The sequence below is a fragment of the Papilio machaon genome, chromosome 7 (genome assembly GCF_912999745.1).
Source record: "Papilio machaon chromosome 7, ilPapMach1.1, whole genome shotgun sequence".
In the NCBI taxonomy this organism is placed as follows: Eukaryota; Metazoa; Arthropoda; class Insecta; order Lepidoptera; family Papilionidae; genus Papilio; species Papilio machaon.
Genome location: NC_059992.1, coordinates 8,378,552 through 8,395,673, shown reverse-complemented (window position 1 = coordinate 8,395,673; position 17,122 = coordinate 8,378,552). Strand labels below are relative to the sequence as shown.

The 17,122-nt window shown below is 33.8% G+C and overlaps 1 protein-coding gene across 1 annotated transcript; it reads left to right on the top strand.

Moving 5' to 3' along the window:
- Positions 1 to 4,053: 4,053 nt before the first annotated feature.
- On the top strand, positions 4,054 to 4,827 carry LOC123721137. The gene has a single exon (XM_045678672.1). It carries the CDS (start codon positions 4,105 to 4,107, stop codon positions 4,825 to 4,827), a length of 723 nt encoding a protein of 240 aa, XP_045534628.1. The 5' UTR covers positions 4,054 to 4,104.
- Positions 4,828 to 17,122: the final 12,295 nt, after the last annotated feature.

Below are 17,122 nucleotides of genomic sequence, written 5' to 3'. Positions count from 1 at the left end.
TTAAAATTTTTTATCATGGTAGCTGTACCATTAACTGGTACTAGTCTTACATCTTCAATATAGACAAGTTTTAAATATATAAATATCGTTTATTGAACAAACAAAAATTCCAACTATGCTAAAGGTTATTTATCTTTTTAATATTATAAATGCGAAAGTTTTGATGGGAGGATGTTTTTTTAATTTCTTTTTGGACGGTGCTATGCCGCCCCTTCATTCTCCTAATGACAATCAGAGACTTTAATGTGCTAATCTCTTTTTCTCTTTATTAAAAATTAAAGATAGATGGATGTTGGAAGGTACCTCCGGAACGGCTTAATGGATGATGAAATTTTGCACAGATGTAGAACGTAGTCGGAAAGAATACTACACAATAATTAATTTTTCAATTCCGCGCGGACGGAATCTTGTGTGAAAGCTATTAACCTTATAAATGCGAATTAATCAAAATCTAATTAATCTTACGTTATTCAATTGTTATGATAACGTGGTATATTAATTAATACTCTGGGTAATGTAATGCTTGAGCGCGACATGAATTAACAAACGTTGCGTAAATTTTAACCAACGATCAAACTCACTCAGTCGTGTTTTACCCCTCGTACTATTGTCCAAAATTTACTCTTCAGTAAACAGTTTCAATATATGTAATTATTTAAATAAACTACATATATAAAACGAAAATACAAAAATGTTTTATTTAGGTATTTACGAGTACTTCTTAACTAGCGCTTCGTCTTGGCTTCACCCGTGTGATAAAGATTATTCCGTAAACTTAATTACTCTATAACCGAGTTCATATTCTCGTAAGCTTATCTACATATTGTAATTATGTAAATCTGCTGTAACGCGTATTGAACTATATAAATTCTAATTACTAGGCAGATACCTACGTCCAACGAATGTCAGATCTATCAACTCAATAGAGGCACCAAGACGTCTGATTTTTGGCTTTTAATTAGTTCTAAAGAGGATGTTTTACGATATCATTATTTTATAATTAACTAACGGACAGTGTAATATAACATTTTAATTATAGAAGTATTTTTGATATCTTATCGTAAGTTTGAGTTTATTCCTTAAAACTATACAAAATAAAAAATAAAGTTTTCTCTTGATAATAGACCATCTTCTTTGAAGTCTTTGCAGTAGATATAAATTTTATTTCAAAGATAGAAAATACTCAGTTCTTATCTGAACCCAGTTCCGATCACAATGAGCGGCCTTCAACTCTGTTAAAACTTTATCAGGCGGAAGGTTGTCATTACAGCGAGGCGTTGATGTGATCCGATTAATGAGAACTGAACCCTTAATGCGAATGATTCTTTACAACTAATTTTTTTTTTTAAATTTACATTATAGTTCAAGTATCGTGAAGATATAACAGTTTTTTTGCAATATATTGGTGTAGATTTTTAGTAACTAAGTGCAGTAAATAATTGCTTAAAAGTTCAAATAAAATCTAAAGGTAGTCAGCATCTGCAATTACGGATGTCTATTAGGTCGCTTGCTCGTTTGCCACATCTTACTTATATTATAAATGCGAATGTTAAAATGGATGCTATCTCCTAAACAACAGATCTTGATGGAATTTGGCACAGATTACTTATTACGTTTTTTAATATCCCGTGGACGGAGTCTCGGGCGACAGCTAGTTATGATATAAAAAAGTTAAGTAATTGTAAATAATCATGAAAAAGAAAAATCATAAAAATGAAATGCACTGGAATATAAATAAAAATGAAATTTAAAAATATTTTTATTTACTAAACATACTATTTCATTTCATACACATTAATCTGTACAAAAAACTATTGAAATGTACAGTCTAAACATAGTGCAGATGTAAAATATATATGCTTTTTATTTACATTCCAAGCTTTGCTTTTGCTTGTGCTTTTAATGAAAGCAATATTTAGTTTTAAATCTCACTTCGTATTGAATGTAAAAAAAATATGAATGTCTGCTGATGTTAAATGAGATTTTTTTTCGCAATGAATGTTAAAATTTCCGATATGCATAGGAATAATTAAAAAGACCTTCTTCTGATGTGCTTTCGTTTATTTAGTCACAACAAAATATCTAACACAGGTCTTTTTTTTTTATTTAATTTTTTTAAATCTGTAAATATAACCCGCGACTTCGTCCGCGCGGCATAAAAAAATGCACACAAGATAAAAAGTTCCTATGTCCGTCTCCTAGTTCTAAGCTAACCTCCCCATCAATTTTCAGCTAAATCAGCTCCACCGATCTTGAGTTATAAATACTGTAACTAACACTACTTTCTTTTATATATATATATATGTCGCCGCGAAGATTATTTTGCTGATGATTAATTTGATTTGCCTTAGAATAGTTACCTAATTACAAATTAGAAATGTTTAATCAATACCAATATGTAGAACAGTTTTATGTTTGTGAGTAAATAATCTAAAGTTGATGTTCTTGGTAAATAGTCTTGACATTATTCAATGTTGACATCACTAATAATTAATTGTCTTCAATTTCTTAATAAACATCTGATAATTACTTGATTCTAAATTAAATTATGATTATTTTTAAATAAATTGAATTTTGGAATATTGTTTCTAAATTAAATTATGATTATTTTTAAATAAATTGAATTTTGGAATATTGTTTTGTAAATAGCTAAAAGCTAGTTTTTAAACGTTTCGTTTTGTGAAGTGACGTTTGCCGCGAGTGAACAGAACAAGTTTATAAAAGGCGTAACTTGAGCGTGGAGCTCACTTTTCTGCCGATTTTTGGAGAAACAACATTGTAAGTAGATTCTATGTTTGTTTGATTAAAAAATTATTATTTTTAATTGTTTTACTTGTTTTCATTTTGATGAAATTCCTTAAGTTTGCCTTTAGTTTAAAATACAGCCCTTTATAGCTATAGCAGAGCCGATGACCAGATAAGGTCAGCGGTTCTGCGCTTTTTTAAAAAATAACTGTCCTGTCTCATCTTCGACATCAGAAGTGGGATACTTATCCGCTCTTTCTGTCCGATTTGTTTTATTTTTCAGACTACCTGCATTGAAAAAAAAAAATTATCCTGCGTGAAACGATGGAAGGAGCAGACCAGAATGGATCAACGGCGCCGAGCGTACCTACGTGTACCGTGTCCAGACCAGACGACGGCGATGGTGGACCAAATACATCTGCCAACGTGACGCCGCTACAACCACAGGGCAGTAACGTACCTCCTGAATTTTACTTACATATGATAACTATGATGCAGAATATGAGTGAAAAGTTGTCGAAGCAGCGCGATAAAGTTAAAATTACTGATGTATTTTTGCCTTCATATGACCCGGACGGTAACGTTGGAGTCCGCGAGTGGTGTAATCATATTTCCTTAGCTAAGACCAATTATGAGCTCAGTGACTACGATCTCCGTATGAAAGTTACTAGTTTACTAAAAGGTCGTGCAAAAATGTGGGCTGATAACTGGCTTGTCACAACGTCCACGTGGGATGAGCTGCGTCAAAATATTATTACTACCTTTGAACCCGAAAACCGTTATTCAAAGGATGTGCTAAGGTTTAAGGAACACAATTACGATCCAACCAAAGATATTGCCGAGTTTCTATCGCGATCATGGATTTTGTGGAGACGGGTTACAAAAGATAAACTTGATGATAGTGACGCGGTAGAAGCGGTGATAGGAACAATTAGTGACGAACGCCTTCGGATTGAACTCATGAATGCCAGAGCTACCTCAGTGCCAGAACTAATTTCCGTTGCCTCGTCTATTCGTGCTAAGCGTCCCAATTCTAATCATCAAAATCCCAATCAACCACCATCCAAACGTTTAAAATACGCTATTGATAATCGAAACGTCCCTTATTGTAACTTTTGTAAGAAGCCTGGGCATGCTTCTAGTGATTGTCGTTATAAAAATACGTCGGTAGTAGCAGAAAAACATACAATCGAGAAGAATCCTAATGCCTTGACAACTTCGGTACCTAAACAGAATGAAAGTAGGTTTTGCTCGTTTTGTTCAAAACCCGGTCATACGTTTGACAGTTGTTACCGTCGTGAAAAACAGATAACCTCCAATGTGAATTCATTTATAAAGAATAAACAGATCTTAAATACTATGCGTATGCGAGTAGGTGACATAATTATTGATTCGGTTTTTGATAGTGGCGCGGAATGTTCTGTGATGCGCGAATCTATTGCGAATAAGTTGCCTGGGAAGCGACAACAAGTAGTCAATTATTTGCGAGGAATAGGTCCTTTTCCTGTAGTTTCCACAAGTATATTAACAACAGTATGTGTTATTGATAACATTAACGTAGAAATCGAATTTCATATTTTGTCCGATTACGATATGACGTCAGATGTTTTGATAGGTGCAAATATTTTGAACAAAACGGGATTAACGGTGATCGTTACTCAGAATAGCGCGACTTTATGCTCTCAACCTCGCGTCATGCACATGCGACCGACGGCCGGTTTGTTTGATGATATAAATCACGACTTGAGCAATACGTCAGAGATCGATCAACTAATGACTCTTCTCAATAAATATTCTACGACTTTTACGCGCGGTTACTCAAAAACTCGTGTAAATACCGGTCAATTGGAGATTCGTTTGAAAAATCCAGATAAGTTTGTGGAACGAAGACCTTACAGGTTAAGCCCGGTTGAGCGCGAGAAAGTCAAAGAAATTGTTAAAGAGTTGTTAGACAATGACATTGTTCAAGAAAGTAAATCTCCATATTCGAGTCCGATTATCTTGGTAAAAAAGAAAAACGGTGACGACCGCATGTGCGTAGACTATCGTGAGCTAAATTCAAACACTGTTCGCGATCATTAATCGCAGACCAAATTGATCAGTTGGCTGGTGGCCAGTATTATACAACCCTAGATATGGCATCTGGATTCCATCAGATTCCTGTTGCCGCTGACTCTATAGAGAAAACAGCTTTTGTCACTCCAGATGGTCTGTTTGAATATAAAACCATGCCATTTGGTTTATGCAACGCTCCTTCAGTGTACCAGAGATGCATTAATCGTGCCTTAGGTCCGCTTCTGAGCCCAGGTAGTGCAAACAAGGCCCATAATGATAGCGTAGCTCAGGTATACATCGATGATGTTATTAGTAAATGTCGTGATTTCTCATCTGGCCTGGAATACTTGGAAAGAGTTTTCATAGCATTACGTGACGCAGGATTTTCGATCAATATTGACAAATGTTTATTCTTTAAACGGTCTATCGAATACCTTGGTAACGTAGTAGAAAATGGCCAAGTTCGTCCCAGTCCTAAAAAGGTCGAAGCCTTACTGAAGGCCCCAGTACCTACTAACGTTAAACAGGTTCGTCAATTTAACGGGCTCGCAGGATATTTCCGCCGCTTCATACCCGATTTTGCTCGAACTATGGCTCCCCTTTACGAATTGACTAAACAAGGCGCTAGGTGGCAATGGACTCATGTTCATGAAGAGGCACGTCAAAATATAATTCGTCATTTAACTTCTACACCGGTCCTAACCATATTCCAAGAGGGAGAACCCATTGAACTATTTACCGACGCTAGTAGTCTAGGCTTCGGAGCGATACTCGTTCAAATTATTAACGGGCGGCAACACGTGGTAGCGTACTTCAGTATGCGTACGACCGATATTGAAAGTAGGTACCACTCATACGAGCTTGAGACACTAGCCGTAGTACGAGCAATCAAGCATTTCCGGCACTTCCTGTATGGACGTCAGTTCAAGGTGATCACCGATTGTAATGCGCTCAAAGCGTCAAAACACAAAAAGGATTTGCTACCCCGCATTCATAGATGGTGGGCCTACCTCCAAAATTTCGAATTCGAAATAGAATACAGGAAGGGCGAGCGGATGCAACATGCAGATTACCTAAGTAGAAATCCAGATCCTTTGACTGTCAACGTGTTGACCAATAATCTGGATTGGGTAAATATCGAACAAAGACGTGATACCCACTTGCGATCCATCATAGATGCTCTGCATAATGGTGAAAATGTCCCCGGATACCTCCTCGAAGGCAATGTTCTTAAATTTGAGAGGTTAGATGCTATCACAGGTTTACAAAAACTTATTGTCGTGCCAAAGTCTTTTCAGTGGAGTTTGATAAATACCTTCCATTGTGCGCTCAAACACCCAGGCTGGGAGAAGACCCTTCATAAAATAAGGGAAACCTATTATTTTGATAAAATGAGCACCACTATCCGTGACTTCGTCGACAACTGTATTGTATGCAGAACTTCAAAGCAAACATCGGGAGCTACTCAGGTACAATTACATCCCATTGCCAAGCCAGTGGTTCCATTTGAAGTCATACACATGGACATCACGGGTAAATTGGGAACTCTTAATGAACAAGAGTACGTTGTGGTGACGGTGGACGCCTTCACTAAGTTTGTGCTACTACGTTACACTAATGACAAGAGTCAACACAGCACTCTGGCGGCTCTAAAGCAAGTTATCCACCTTTTTGGAGCTCCGAGGCAAATAATCGTTGACGGCGGTCGCGAGTTTTTAGGAGAGTACAAAAATTACTGCGACACGTTTAATATAGAAATACACTCCATAGCACCAGGTGTTAGCAGGGCAAACGGACAAGTGGAGCGAGTGATGGCAACATTGAAAAATGGTCTCGTAATGATCAAAAACTATGAGACTCCAGACTGGCACACAGCACTGGAAAGCCTTCAGCTTGCCCTCAACTGCACTGTCCACAGAACAACAGGCGTGGCTCCACTTGCACTACTGACTCGACGTCAAAACTGTGTTCCACCAGAGTTACTAAGTTTAGTTGACTTGGACAAAGAAATAATTAACTTTGAAGCTCTCGAACGTCATGTGCAGCAAAAAATGACGCAGACGGCTAGCAAAGATAAAGAAAGGTTCGATAAAGGCCGAGCTCGAATTCACCGATTTCAAAGAGGCGATTTTGTTTTGATCAAAAACAACCCCAGAAACCAGACTTCCCTTGACCTAAAGTTTAGCGCTCCTTACGAAGTTCACAGGGTTCTTGAAAACGACCGCTATCTCGTGAAGAAGGTAGTGGGACACCATGGACGGCCTCGCAAGGTCGCACATGACCAACTACGGCGTGCACCACAACCGGGAGGAACTACCCAGATAGCCGTGTCGCCCCCAGATGATCAGCAAGCCGGGCCTTCCAGCGCCGGGGCAGCCCTACAACTACAAACCACGTCAGCTGCATTGACGCCCGCAGATGACAACAATGAATAATAATAACGGTGAGAACCTTCCAAGTAATTACCGTCTTGATTGTAGTCAGTATTTATCACAAAGATGCTTCTGGCATGATGAGTCATCCAATAAGCCAACTAATTTATTCTATCATAAGATGCTATTGGCGCGTGGTTGTCCAATAAATAAAAAAAAAAAAAAAAAAAAAAGATGCTATTGACGTGTGGAGCCGTCAAATAAGCCAAAAAAAAAAAAAAATAATAATAACAAAAAAAAAAAAAAAAAAAAATGCTATTAAAAATGCTAAAAAGATGCTATTGGCGTGTGGAGCCGTCCAATAAGCCATTTATGAATCCTATCCTAAAAGAATAAAATGTCCCCTGTGTACCACGGCGTACGAGACCGCCCAGAGCACAGCATCAACCTGTCCCATTATTATCCTTAGGACCTCTGTTCTAAACAGCATCGACCTTTCATACACCTATCCTTTCCCTTTACAAATCTATGAAATTGTTACTGTTGTCATGTGGAATGAGCAGAAACATTGACCAAAATTGTAAATGAACCTACAGTTACATACAGAGCTAAGCTTACTGTTTGCATGTGAGATGAGTAGTAAGTCCTATTTGTGTTATCATTATAAAAAATAAATGTTTTTATTGATCTGTAGTCACACGGTGTGAACAGTAAATATTATAATTTCTGCTATAGCCTTTACATATAGGCTTGAGTGTACTGTGGAAGTGCCAGGCCTCACAAAGTTTAAATTTCTATTACAGAAGATGTGGAGCGACGCAGAGCACGCATCGCGCATCAGAATGGCCGTGTCGCCGCGAAGATTATTTTGCTGATGATTAATTTGATTTGCCTTAGAATAGTTACCTAATTACAAATTAGAAATGTTTAATCAATACCAATATGTAGAACAGTTTTATGTTTGTGAGTAAATAATCTAAAGTTGATGTTCTTGGTAAATAGTCTTGACATTATTCAATGTTGACATCACTAATAATTAATTGTCTTCAATTTCTTAATAAACATCTGATAATTACTTGATTCTAAATTAAATTATGATTATTTTTAAATAAATTGAATTTTGGAATATTGTTTCTAAATTAAATTATGATTATTTTTAAATAAATTGAATTTTGGAATATTGTTTTGTAAATAGCTAAAAGCTAGTTTTTAAACGTTTCGTTTTGTGAAGTGACGTTTGCCGCGAGTGAACAGAACAAGTTTATAAAAGGCGTAACTTGAGCGTGGAGCTCACTTTTCTGCCGATTTTTGGAGAAACAACATTGTAAGTAGATTCTATGTTTGTTTGATTAAAAAATTATTATTTTTAATTGTTTTACTTGTTTTCATTTTGATGAAATTCCTTAAGTTTGCCTTTAGTTTAAAATACAGCCCTTTATAGCTATAGCAGAGCCGATGACCAGATAAGGTCAGCGGTTCTGCGCTTTTTTAAAAAATAACTGTCCTGTCTCATCTTCGACATATATATATAGATATAGATTTTTACATATAAAATTATTTGATTATTAAATTTTTTAATATAAATAAAAGGTTATATAAACTGATTTTCTTAAGTTAAAATGATTTAAAAGTTTATCCGTTGATTTTTTACATTTCAACTTAAACGTGTTAAATTTAAGCGACATAAAGATATTGAAAAAAAATTATACGTTTAACATATTTTACCGAGACACGTGTTTGAAATAATTTTTCTTTACGAAGTTCAATTTCCGTGGTTGCGCGCTTCCCATATATTAGTTTAATGAAATACATTTTTTCATGTCTCATTTTGCGGCTGCCGACATATGTGCCTCAAATTGATATTAATGGTCTCTTCCACTAGCGTTAAAACTAAAAAATATGCTAGTACTTTTAGCATTACTTTTAAGATTTCAATGTGCATTGTTTAGTTGTTACACGGATATTGGATTCTGAATTTTAGTGACAGGTTTATCATTTTTAGTGATATAATTAGGTATATTTTTTTAAAAAACACATCTAAAAATGTTTTCTTAATATCAAATTCGTTCTATATAAATCTAAAGATACTTATATAAAAATGTATGGTGTGTTTTTTTCATAATTAAATAGACTGCGATGTGATATATAGGTTTTATATTTACACTTTTCCCGAAAAAAAAATCGGAATTTTCAGTGATTATTTAAAAGTCTGCATTTGGAGTTAAGATCTGTCCATCAAAAATAACTCTAAAAGGGTTATTTGTACAAGTTTTTACATACATAGTGTTCAAATTAACAAAATAATCGAGATAAAGTAACAATTTCTGTTTTCATTTTAAATGTAAGTCTTGTTCCATCTTCCATTTATTTACGTCACGTGCTTGGAAATTGTATCCATTGGAATAAAATGAATTATTTTGAAGCAAATCGGAATACTTTATATTTTTATGAAACTTTTTATTTGATGTTATCTATCTATATATATAAAAGAAAGTCGTGTTAGTTACACTATTTATAACTCAAGAACGGCTGAATGGATTTGACTGAAAATTGGTGGGCAGGTAGCTTAGAACCAGGAAACGGACATAGGATAATTTTTACCCCGTTTTCAATTTTTTATTCCGCGCGGACGGAGTCGCGGGTAAAAGCTAGTTTGTAATAAAACCTTACAACATATAAAATTAATATGCTTATGTAACTATTGCTATTTAAATTACTTTGATCGTAAAATTCTGGTTTAAATCTTAAACTTATCATTTCTATTGTCATTTGAGTCGTACATATTACGTATTGGATTTTGCTTTTTTTTGTTAAAATTAACTAGAGATCGCTTCGTTATACCGGTAAAGCCAATTTACTGTCAAATACGAGGGACGACTCTGGATATTTGACTTCCAATTAAGGACTTTTTATTCGTGAATGTTATTTGAAACGTAAAATTTTCAAAATCAATACTAGTTGAGAAAATTTGTTGTTAGTTTAAAAACAAAATTTGGACCAGTATTGGCTTTAAGGCAACACTTGAAAATATAACAACATAACTTTAATTTTTTTTAAAATATTTTTATGAATTATCCTAAAAGTGCTTCGACCTTTTGTTACCTCATTCACAAAGATTAAAAAAATGATTTACTTATTTAAATGATAATTAATTGGACCGTCATATTCCTGTAACAAAAGTACATCCTGTATACTAGAGTAAAATCTGACTTATTAAGAATATGTAACTAAACAAGTTCTACGTCGCTTGTAATTCACAATTAGATTGTAATTAATAGTAGCAAAGCGTACGCTCTGTACACAAGTCATCAGAGAGCAATCAGCGGACTGAGTGACATTAATTGATCAGCTCTCAGCTGAACCGAATATCAAACTTGATGACGAAATGTATTGCGTATAGTAACAATATTCTAAGGATTGATTGAAAGATTACGTAAGTTATTTCTAATACGACGAATATTTCAAGAAATTGATATATGTATTTTGTTAAAATGTGACATGATTATGAAGTGAAAGGTGAAATTAATAATCATAAATTGATTTTATTTTTTTATTTATACCAAGAAGATGATGATGACGTAATGTTTTTAATAATATAGGACAATATTACAAGGACTAAACTAACAAGTATTTATGAAGCTTTATATGACTAAAGTCAAAGCAAATGTACATATATGAATAGAAAATAATAGAATACTTGTAATTAAATCTATTAGTCTTTGACCTTTAGATTGAAAGTTTGAATGCTTATTACATACATTGGCTTACTAAATTTGGTCGTCCATTGGTCGAAGTTCGATCAAGGAGACGAAGTTTTCGCTTCACGTATTAACATAATTTAAATTAACATTATAAACTAGTTTAAAAAAAATAGAAAACGGGGTAAAAATTATCCTATGTCCGTTTCCTGGTTCTAAGCTACCTGCCCACCAATTTTCAGTCAAATCGATTCAGCCATTCTTGAGTTATAAATAGTGTAACTAACACGACTTTCTTTTATATATATACTCGTAAGATGACTCATTAAAAACAAATCTTTCCTGTTCATTATGTTAATATGGGTTTTTCAACTTTTTAAATTGACTAAGGTCGGTTATTAAGGATTTCAAACATATTCTGAATCATAATCGTCAAATGTAATCACAGACGATCTTCACGAATTTTGATTACCTGCTTCATTAATGACTTCGAATTTAAAAGGTAAGGCGGCGATACCTTGAGATATGAAATAAGCTTTTTAAAGCTAAAATGTACGTGATATGCATTAAAAAAACCTTATTATTCATAATCATATCGTTTCAAAAATAAAATATTAAACGTTAATAATTTAGAAGCGTACTGCTTCCCAAGATGAATATGAAATATACAAAATAAGGTAAATGTACTGAGCAAAAAACAGATATTTACTTACTTTGAGTGAATTGGGGCTTCATTGTTTGCAAGATTCTTGTTATCGGTGGAACAAAGGTAGTATTGGGATGTAATAACGAATTATTTAAAAACATTTCCAAACCATCCAATCTGGTTTGGGTTAAAACTTTATCGGTTTTATTCAAGTTATCATATATCGTTACATTTAAATCTTTCATTACCATGTCTTTGTTATTTGTTTGTAATTTGGAATCAGTTTTGTTGACTGTTGTAAAATAATCGTGGAATATCTTTGTTCTTGTCGCTTCGTCGATTTTTAATTTTCCCATTGATTCATCTTTTACTTCTCTTATATGAATATTTGAGTTATCTACGTTTAAGTTATCTTCTAATTGTAAAGAAGTTGAAAAGTTATTGCTTTCGTTGAATACTCTGTTAGTCATATAGTCTTTATCTATTAAATTATCATCAAAGTCTGTATCTGTATCAAGTGTTTCAGTATTATTTTCGTAAGCTAGATTTAAAGTAATTTTTGAAATTTCTTCATGTTGTATAGTGAATTTTGTGTAGTTGTTCTTAATATTTTCTGAATAGTTATATTCTATGTTTTCAATAGATATGTTGTTTGAAGAATTTTCTTTTCTTAAATTTTCTTTAGGTTTGTTAAAATTTACTGTGTCTAAATAATTTGTTTCATTATAAATATTCAAATGTTCAAAAGTGTTATTTTCAAGAACATGATTAGATATATTTTCTAAAATCATTTGTGTTTTTGTAAAGGGAAGAAAGGTAATAATAGTTGTAAGGAAAAGAAGGGTGTAGGGTATTTGGAAGGTTGATTCACTAAGTGGTGAGCAGAGAAGGTTCAGGGAGGGGATCCGATGCTGAAGTCGCCTCATGCCAGGCCGGCACTCAGGCGTCGACTATTCTGAAAAATAAAAAAATAATGGTTAGTGAGTCGTATTTAATTTAGATCCCTGGCATGTCCATTGTCCAGCATTCAAGCCCGGTCGACCCGACCCCTAAGGTACTTCGCTCGGGTCCTGGGGGGCGCCAGCTATGGGACATAATGATGGAGGTAAGGATGCTTTTTAAAGTAATATATTTTGACCATTAGTCGTAAGATTGTTTTGTAATTTTTTTTGGGGAATTACAAGGCCGTGTTGACCTAGTTGGTTGTAAAAATGGAAATTGTCGTTTGACTAACTTGAGAGGGTCAAATTTTGAGAGTTTTTTTTATTAATTAAGAGATAAGAGCTTAGAGCGACGCATAGTCGTTACGAGTTATTTAAATTTTATTCCCTTAGTAGATAACTCCACGGACCTTGACTTTTAGCAGAAAAATATTTGTGTAACAAATTAAGTCTTTTTTTTAAGGTTCATAAATTAAATTCATCCTCATCAGCCTCCGTTGATTTATTTTAACCTCGCCTTTGATACGATAAATAAAAGTGTATACCTTGCATAAATATTTTATCTTTTTTTAAAATATATTTTAGAAAATCATTAAAGTACATTGCAAATTGTTGTGGTAAATTAGTGTCTTTCATGATTCAAGGATTTTTATAATAAAAAATAAAAAAATCCTAGAATATTTCATATTTATTTAAACAAAATAATATTTGAATCTTTTACAGGAGAAAGGGGCAAACAAGGTGCTGATCGCCTAAAATTATTTGATCTGACGCCCATGGACATCCACAACGCCAGAAGAACCACAGATGCCTTGCTGGCCTTAAACAAAGACTTTAGATAGATAGATAGAAACATTTTTCAACATAAAACGTGTTGAAAACTAACATCACAACATGTTTTTATGTGAATGTTTTAACAGTGTAAACTAAACATATAGTAAGTCATATAACCATATAAATCATTGAGTCATCCCGCAACAGTTTTAGTGTCAAGGTTTGTTTTGGATGACATGATTATGTCATGTCGTGTATGGAATGCCGATTGACATTAATTACCCATTTATTTACTTACGCAAAAATTGTGAGTGACAGACTCTGTAATTCTTTACGTTAAAAAAAGTATTAAATAACACAAAACTATAACTACAAATATCTAAAGATTATTACTTTTTTTTTAAATTTAAAATGTTATTTTTTTTATTAAAAAGCCTTGGGTGCATTTTTTGTGTTCTTTAAATTGCTTAATTGCAACATTTTGCGTTTCAGTTTGTCTGTAACTATTTTAACCACTATACCTGGCCGTCAATTAGGTTTAGCGCCTCACTAAAAGCTTCAATTAAGTACCGCTTTGAACTTTAATTATGGTCCTAGATTTGCGTTAATTTTACATTTATTTTATTGCTCGCCCGATAGAGGATATTTTTAGCGGGTACAAAAGTATTTATTTTGTGTGTATCTGTATTTATTTTTATAACGTGGGAAACGAGCATGCGACCACTGTCCATGGAACAATGCATCTGTAATTGCAGATGCGTTGCCTTCCTTTAATCAACGGTGGGAGCATGCTCAGAAATAGGATATGTCCCCTGCTCCACCAAATCCACTTCCCCTTCTCATCATCATCATTTCCTTATAAAAAAAGGGTGGGAAGGGAACGTGGACTAAAATTAGACCTCCGGCACTCACACTCATCAGACAAAACGGGGAATTGCTTTAACTTCACGCCTTCTTCTGCGTGGTCGTGGTATTTCACTGGTGGATCCGACCTATTCGTGCACCCAACAAATATTGTTATTGCGGGATATAACAGTGTTATATGGATATGTATTGCTTATTATTTAAACAGCCTATTTTGAAGGGCGGGATGTTATTCTATTTGTATTTTTCTCTCGTGTATTAAAAGTCAGACGGGATTACTGTTTTTTTTTTTAATTAATTTCAATTGATTTCACAACAGCTTTCGTTCGTTTTTTTAATTATTTCATAATAAAAGGTCACCAGAGTTTACGTGATTTAATATGAATGGAAAAACAACATAATTACAGAAGAATTACTGGGGAACATAGTAGAAAGAGCGTCGGTGGCTCAGGGGTTAAGCACTTGACTTGCAATCTGCAGGTCCTGGGTTCGAATCCCGCCATGTACCAATGTGTTTTTCGATTTTCGATTTACATATGTACATTTATCCGACGTTCTTACGGTGAAGGAAAACATCGTGATGCAACCTGCACATATCTGAGAAGAAATTCAATGATATGTGTGAAGTCAACCAACCCGCACTTGGCCAGCGTGGTCGACTATGGCCTAGTCACCCCTAACTTGGGGTAGGCTCCGAGCCCCTCGGTGGGGACGTATAGTGGGCTGATGATGATGATGATGATGATGATGATGATAGTAGAAATGGGAATCATTACTTTCGAAGACATAACCGATAATTAAAGTGTCAAAGATGCTGACGGTAAACCAATCCAACTGTAAAATGTTAATGTCACAATGATACAGTAATCTGTGACACTTGAAACATTAACAGTAGGTTTCTGAGACCAGGAGAGGGATGACCATTGGTTTTATACAGAGATTTTGATCTCAGAAACCAACGGTTAGGTATTAAATAAATTGAATTTAAATTAGCTTTGACAGTTTTGTAATAACAACTGCTACCACCAATCATTATGGTCGGGGAATGTTTGTAGCAAAAAATTTTGTAATTTTTTTCCCATATCCTTTTTCACTTGTAGTAATTGTATTTTGTTAAAAAGCCTTTTTAAATTAATTAATTGTGAGCTTCCACCGTCAGAACTCTTAAATTAACATATTGCCATCTCTTTGTTAAGACAGTGAACTTTCAAGATGTAACTTTCTAATTCTATTTCTAATATTAAATAGTGTGAAGGATTTTGTTATTATTTTTTGGGAATTACAATAAACACACGTATCATAATTTTAATTTCGAGTTGTCATTATCAGTGTTGATTTTAATTTGAGTTCGTAAATAACCTTGTTATCCACAAAAGGGACAAAATTTCGGAAAGAGACATCGTAATCGATCCGGAAGTTGATGTAAAAAAACACAATAAGTAATAAAGTATACATAAACAGCAAATTGCAATTTAATTGCGATCGCTAACCGGTTGTATACAATTTCTTCAATGATAAGGTCGAGACGGGACGGAATTTTTAGTATTTTAAATTTCAAGATCGTCCAACAACTTGGCTGACGGCGAACTGGTGGGAATATACATCGGCAGTGTCAATACCTTTTTACAAGTTCAAAATGTTTATATTTATATCGGCGAAGTTGTGTGACGGTGCTTTCTTGATATTGCTATAAAAATTATGTACTTAAACGTATAATTTGTTTACTGAATATTTCAGTGAACTTGTGTTTATTTTCTGTTCTCAAATAACTTTAAGGACATTTGGTGTTTTAAAAAAAAGAAGATTGAAGTTTGGAGTAAAAGGTAAATTGTTTTTAAATTTGTTTCTAATTTCTTATTAAATATTTATTTACTAATTTATTTAAACATTTTGCCTTATCCAGGCGTCGTTACATATAATTTTTTAATATACAATACAAATTGCTTATTACTAGGAATTACTAAACTATTACAATAGAAAGAAAGAAATACATTTAATATACGTTACCTATTTATTGTCTATTATTATGTGTGCATGCTTATTAGAGTTTAGTTAGAGGTTAAATTGTTTTGAATTTTTATCAAACAATTATCAAAGTTTACGTCTGTTTTTTTTAAATTTGGAACTTTGTTATCGTAGCAATGTGTTTGTCCAATAGTTCTCAAACGTTTTGCTGTTTTTTTTTTACTTTTCAAACGGTAAACAAACGAATGCAAACAAATGTCGTTCAAATACGTAATAAATAGACTCAAATGGCACTCATTTCAATGCGAATGAGCACAAATATTTTTTCCTAACAAATAGAATTGTATTTGTATTATGCCTGAAGGAAAAAAAATTTTCACAAAGGGTATACGTTGGTATGACAGTTATAAAAATTCTTCTAATAGATAGCTTCTTGTGAGTAACAATAATCTTGGATTAAAACAACAACAATTAAAACAATTGAAACAACCAAGTCAGATTGGTTTTACGTAAACACTGTTTTGTAGTTTAGTTAATTAGTGTTTGAGTTTTTCTGGCTGTTACGATCAACGATCATTAAATACGTTCTTTTCGGACCTTTTTTTTAAAAAGACTGTATTTAGTCACTAATTTTGTTGAAGCTATTATTCAGAGCACTTTAAATTACATGAAGCACAAAAATATTTAATTAAAAAAGAGAAAAATAACCTTTGTAAGCTCGATTGTACTTAGGGGTGTCATCACTCTGGCTTTAGTTTTTATCGTTCGGGTTAACATGATGCAAATTCGGGATACGACGCGTTGCATCAATGTCTTCGACAGAGAGTGTAACAGAAATATGTAACAGGATATATCAGTCGGCATTTCCTTTTCAATCATGTCACCTCTAACGTTATCCGAAAATTGTCAGCCCTACTGTCCTTCCTTTGCTATTGAGTTGTAGAATTAACTGAACTGAGATCCTCTTCCCTCGATATCAAAGTTTTCTATTAGTCGCGATCCAATTTGTGCAGCATTGTACCGATTTCTGTGGTAAACCAATGTCGTGGTTCATCCTGTCGA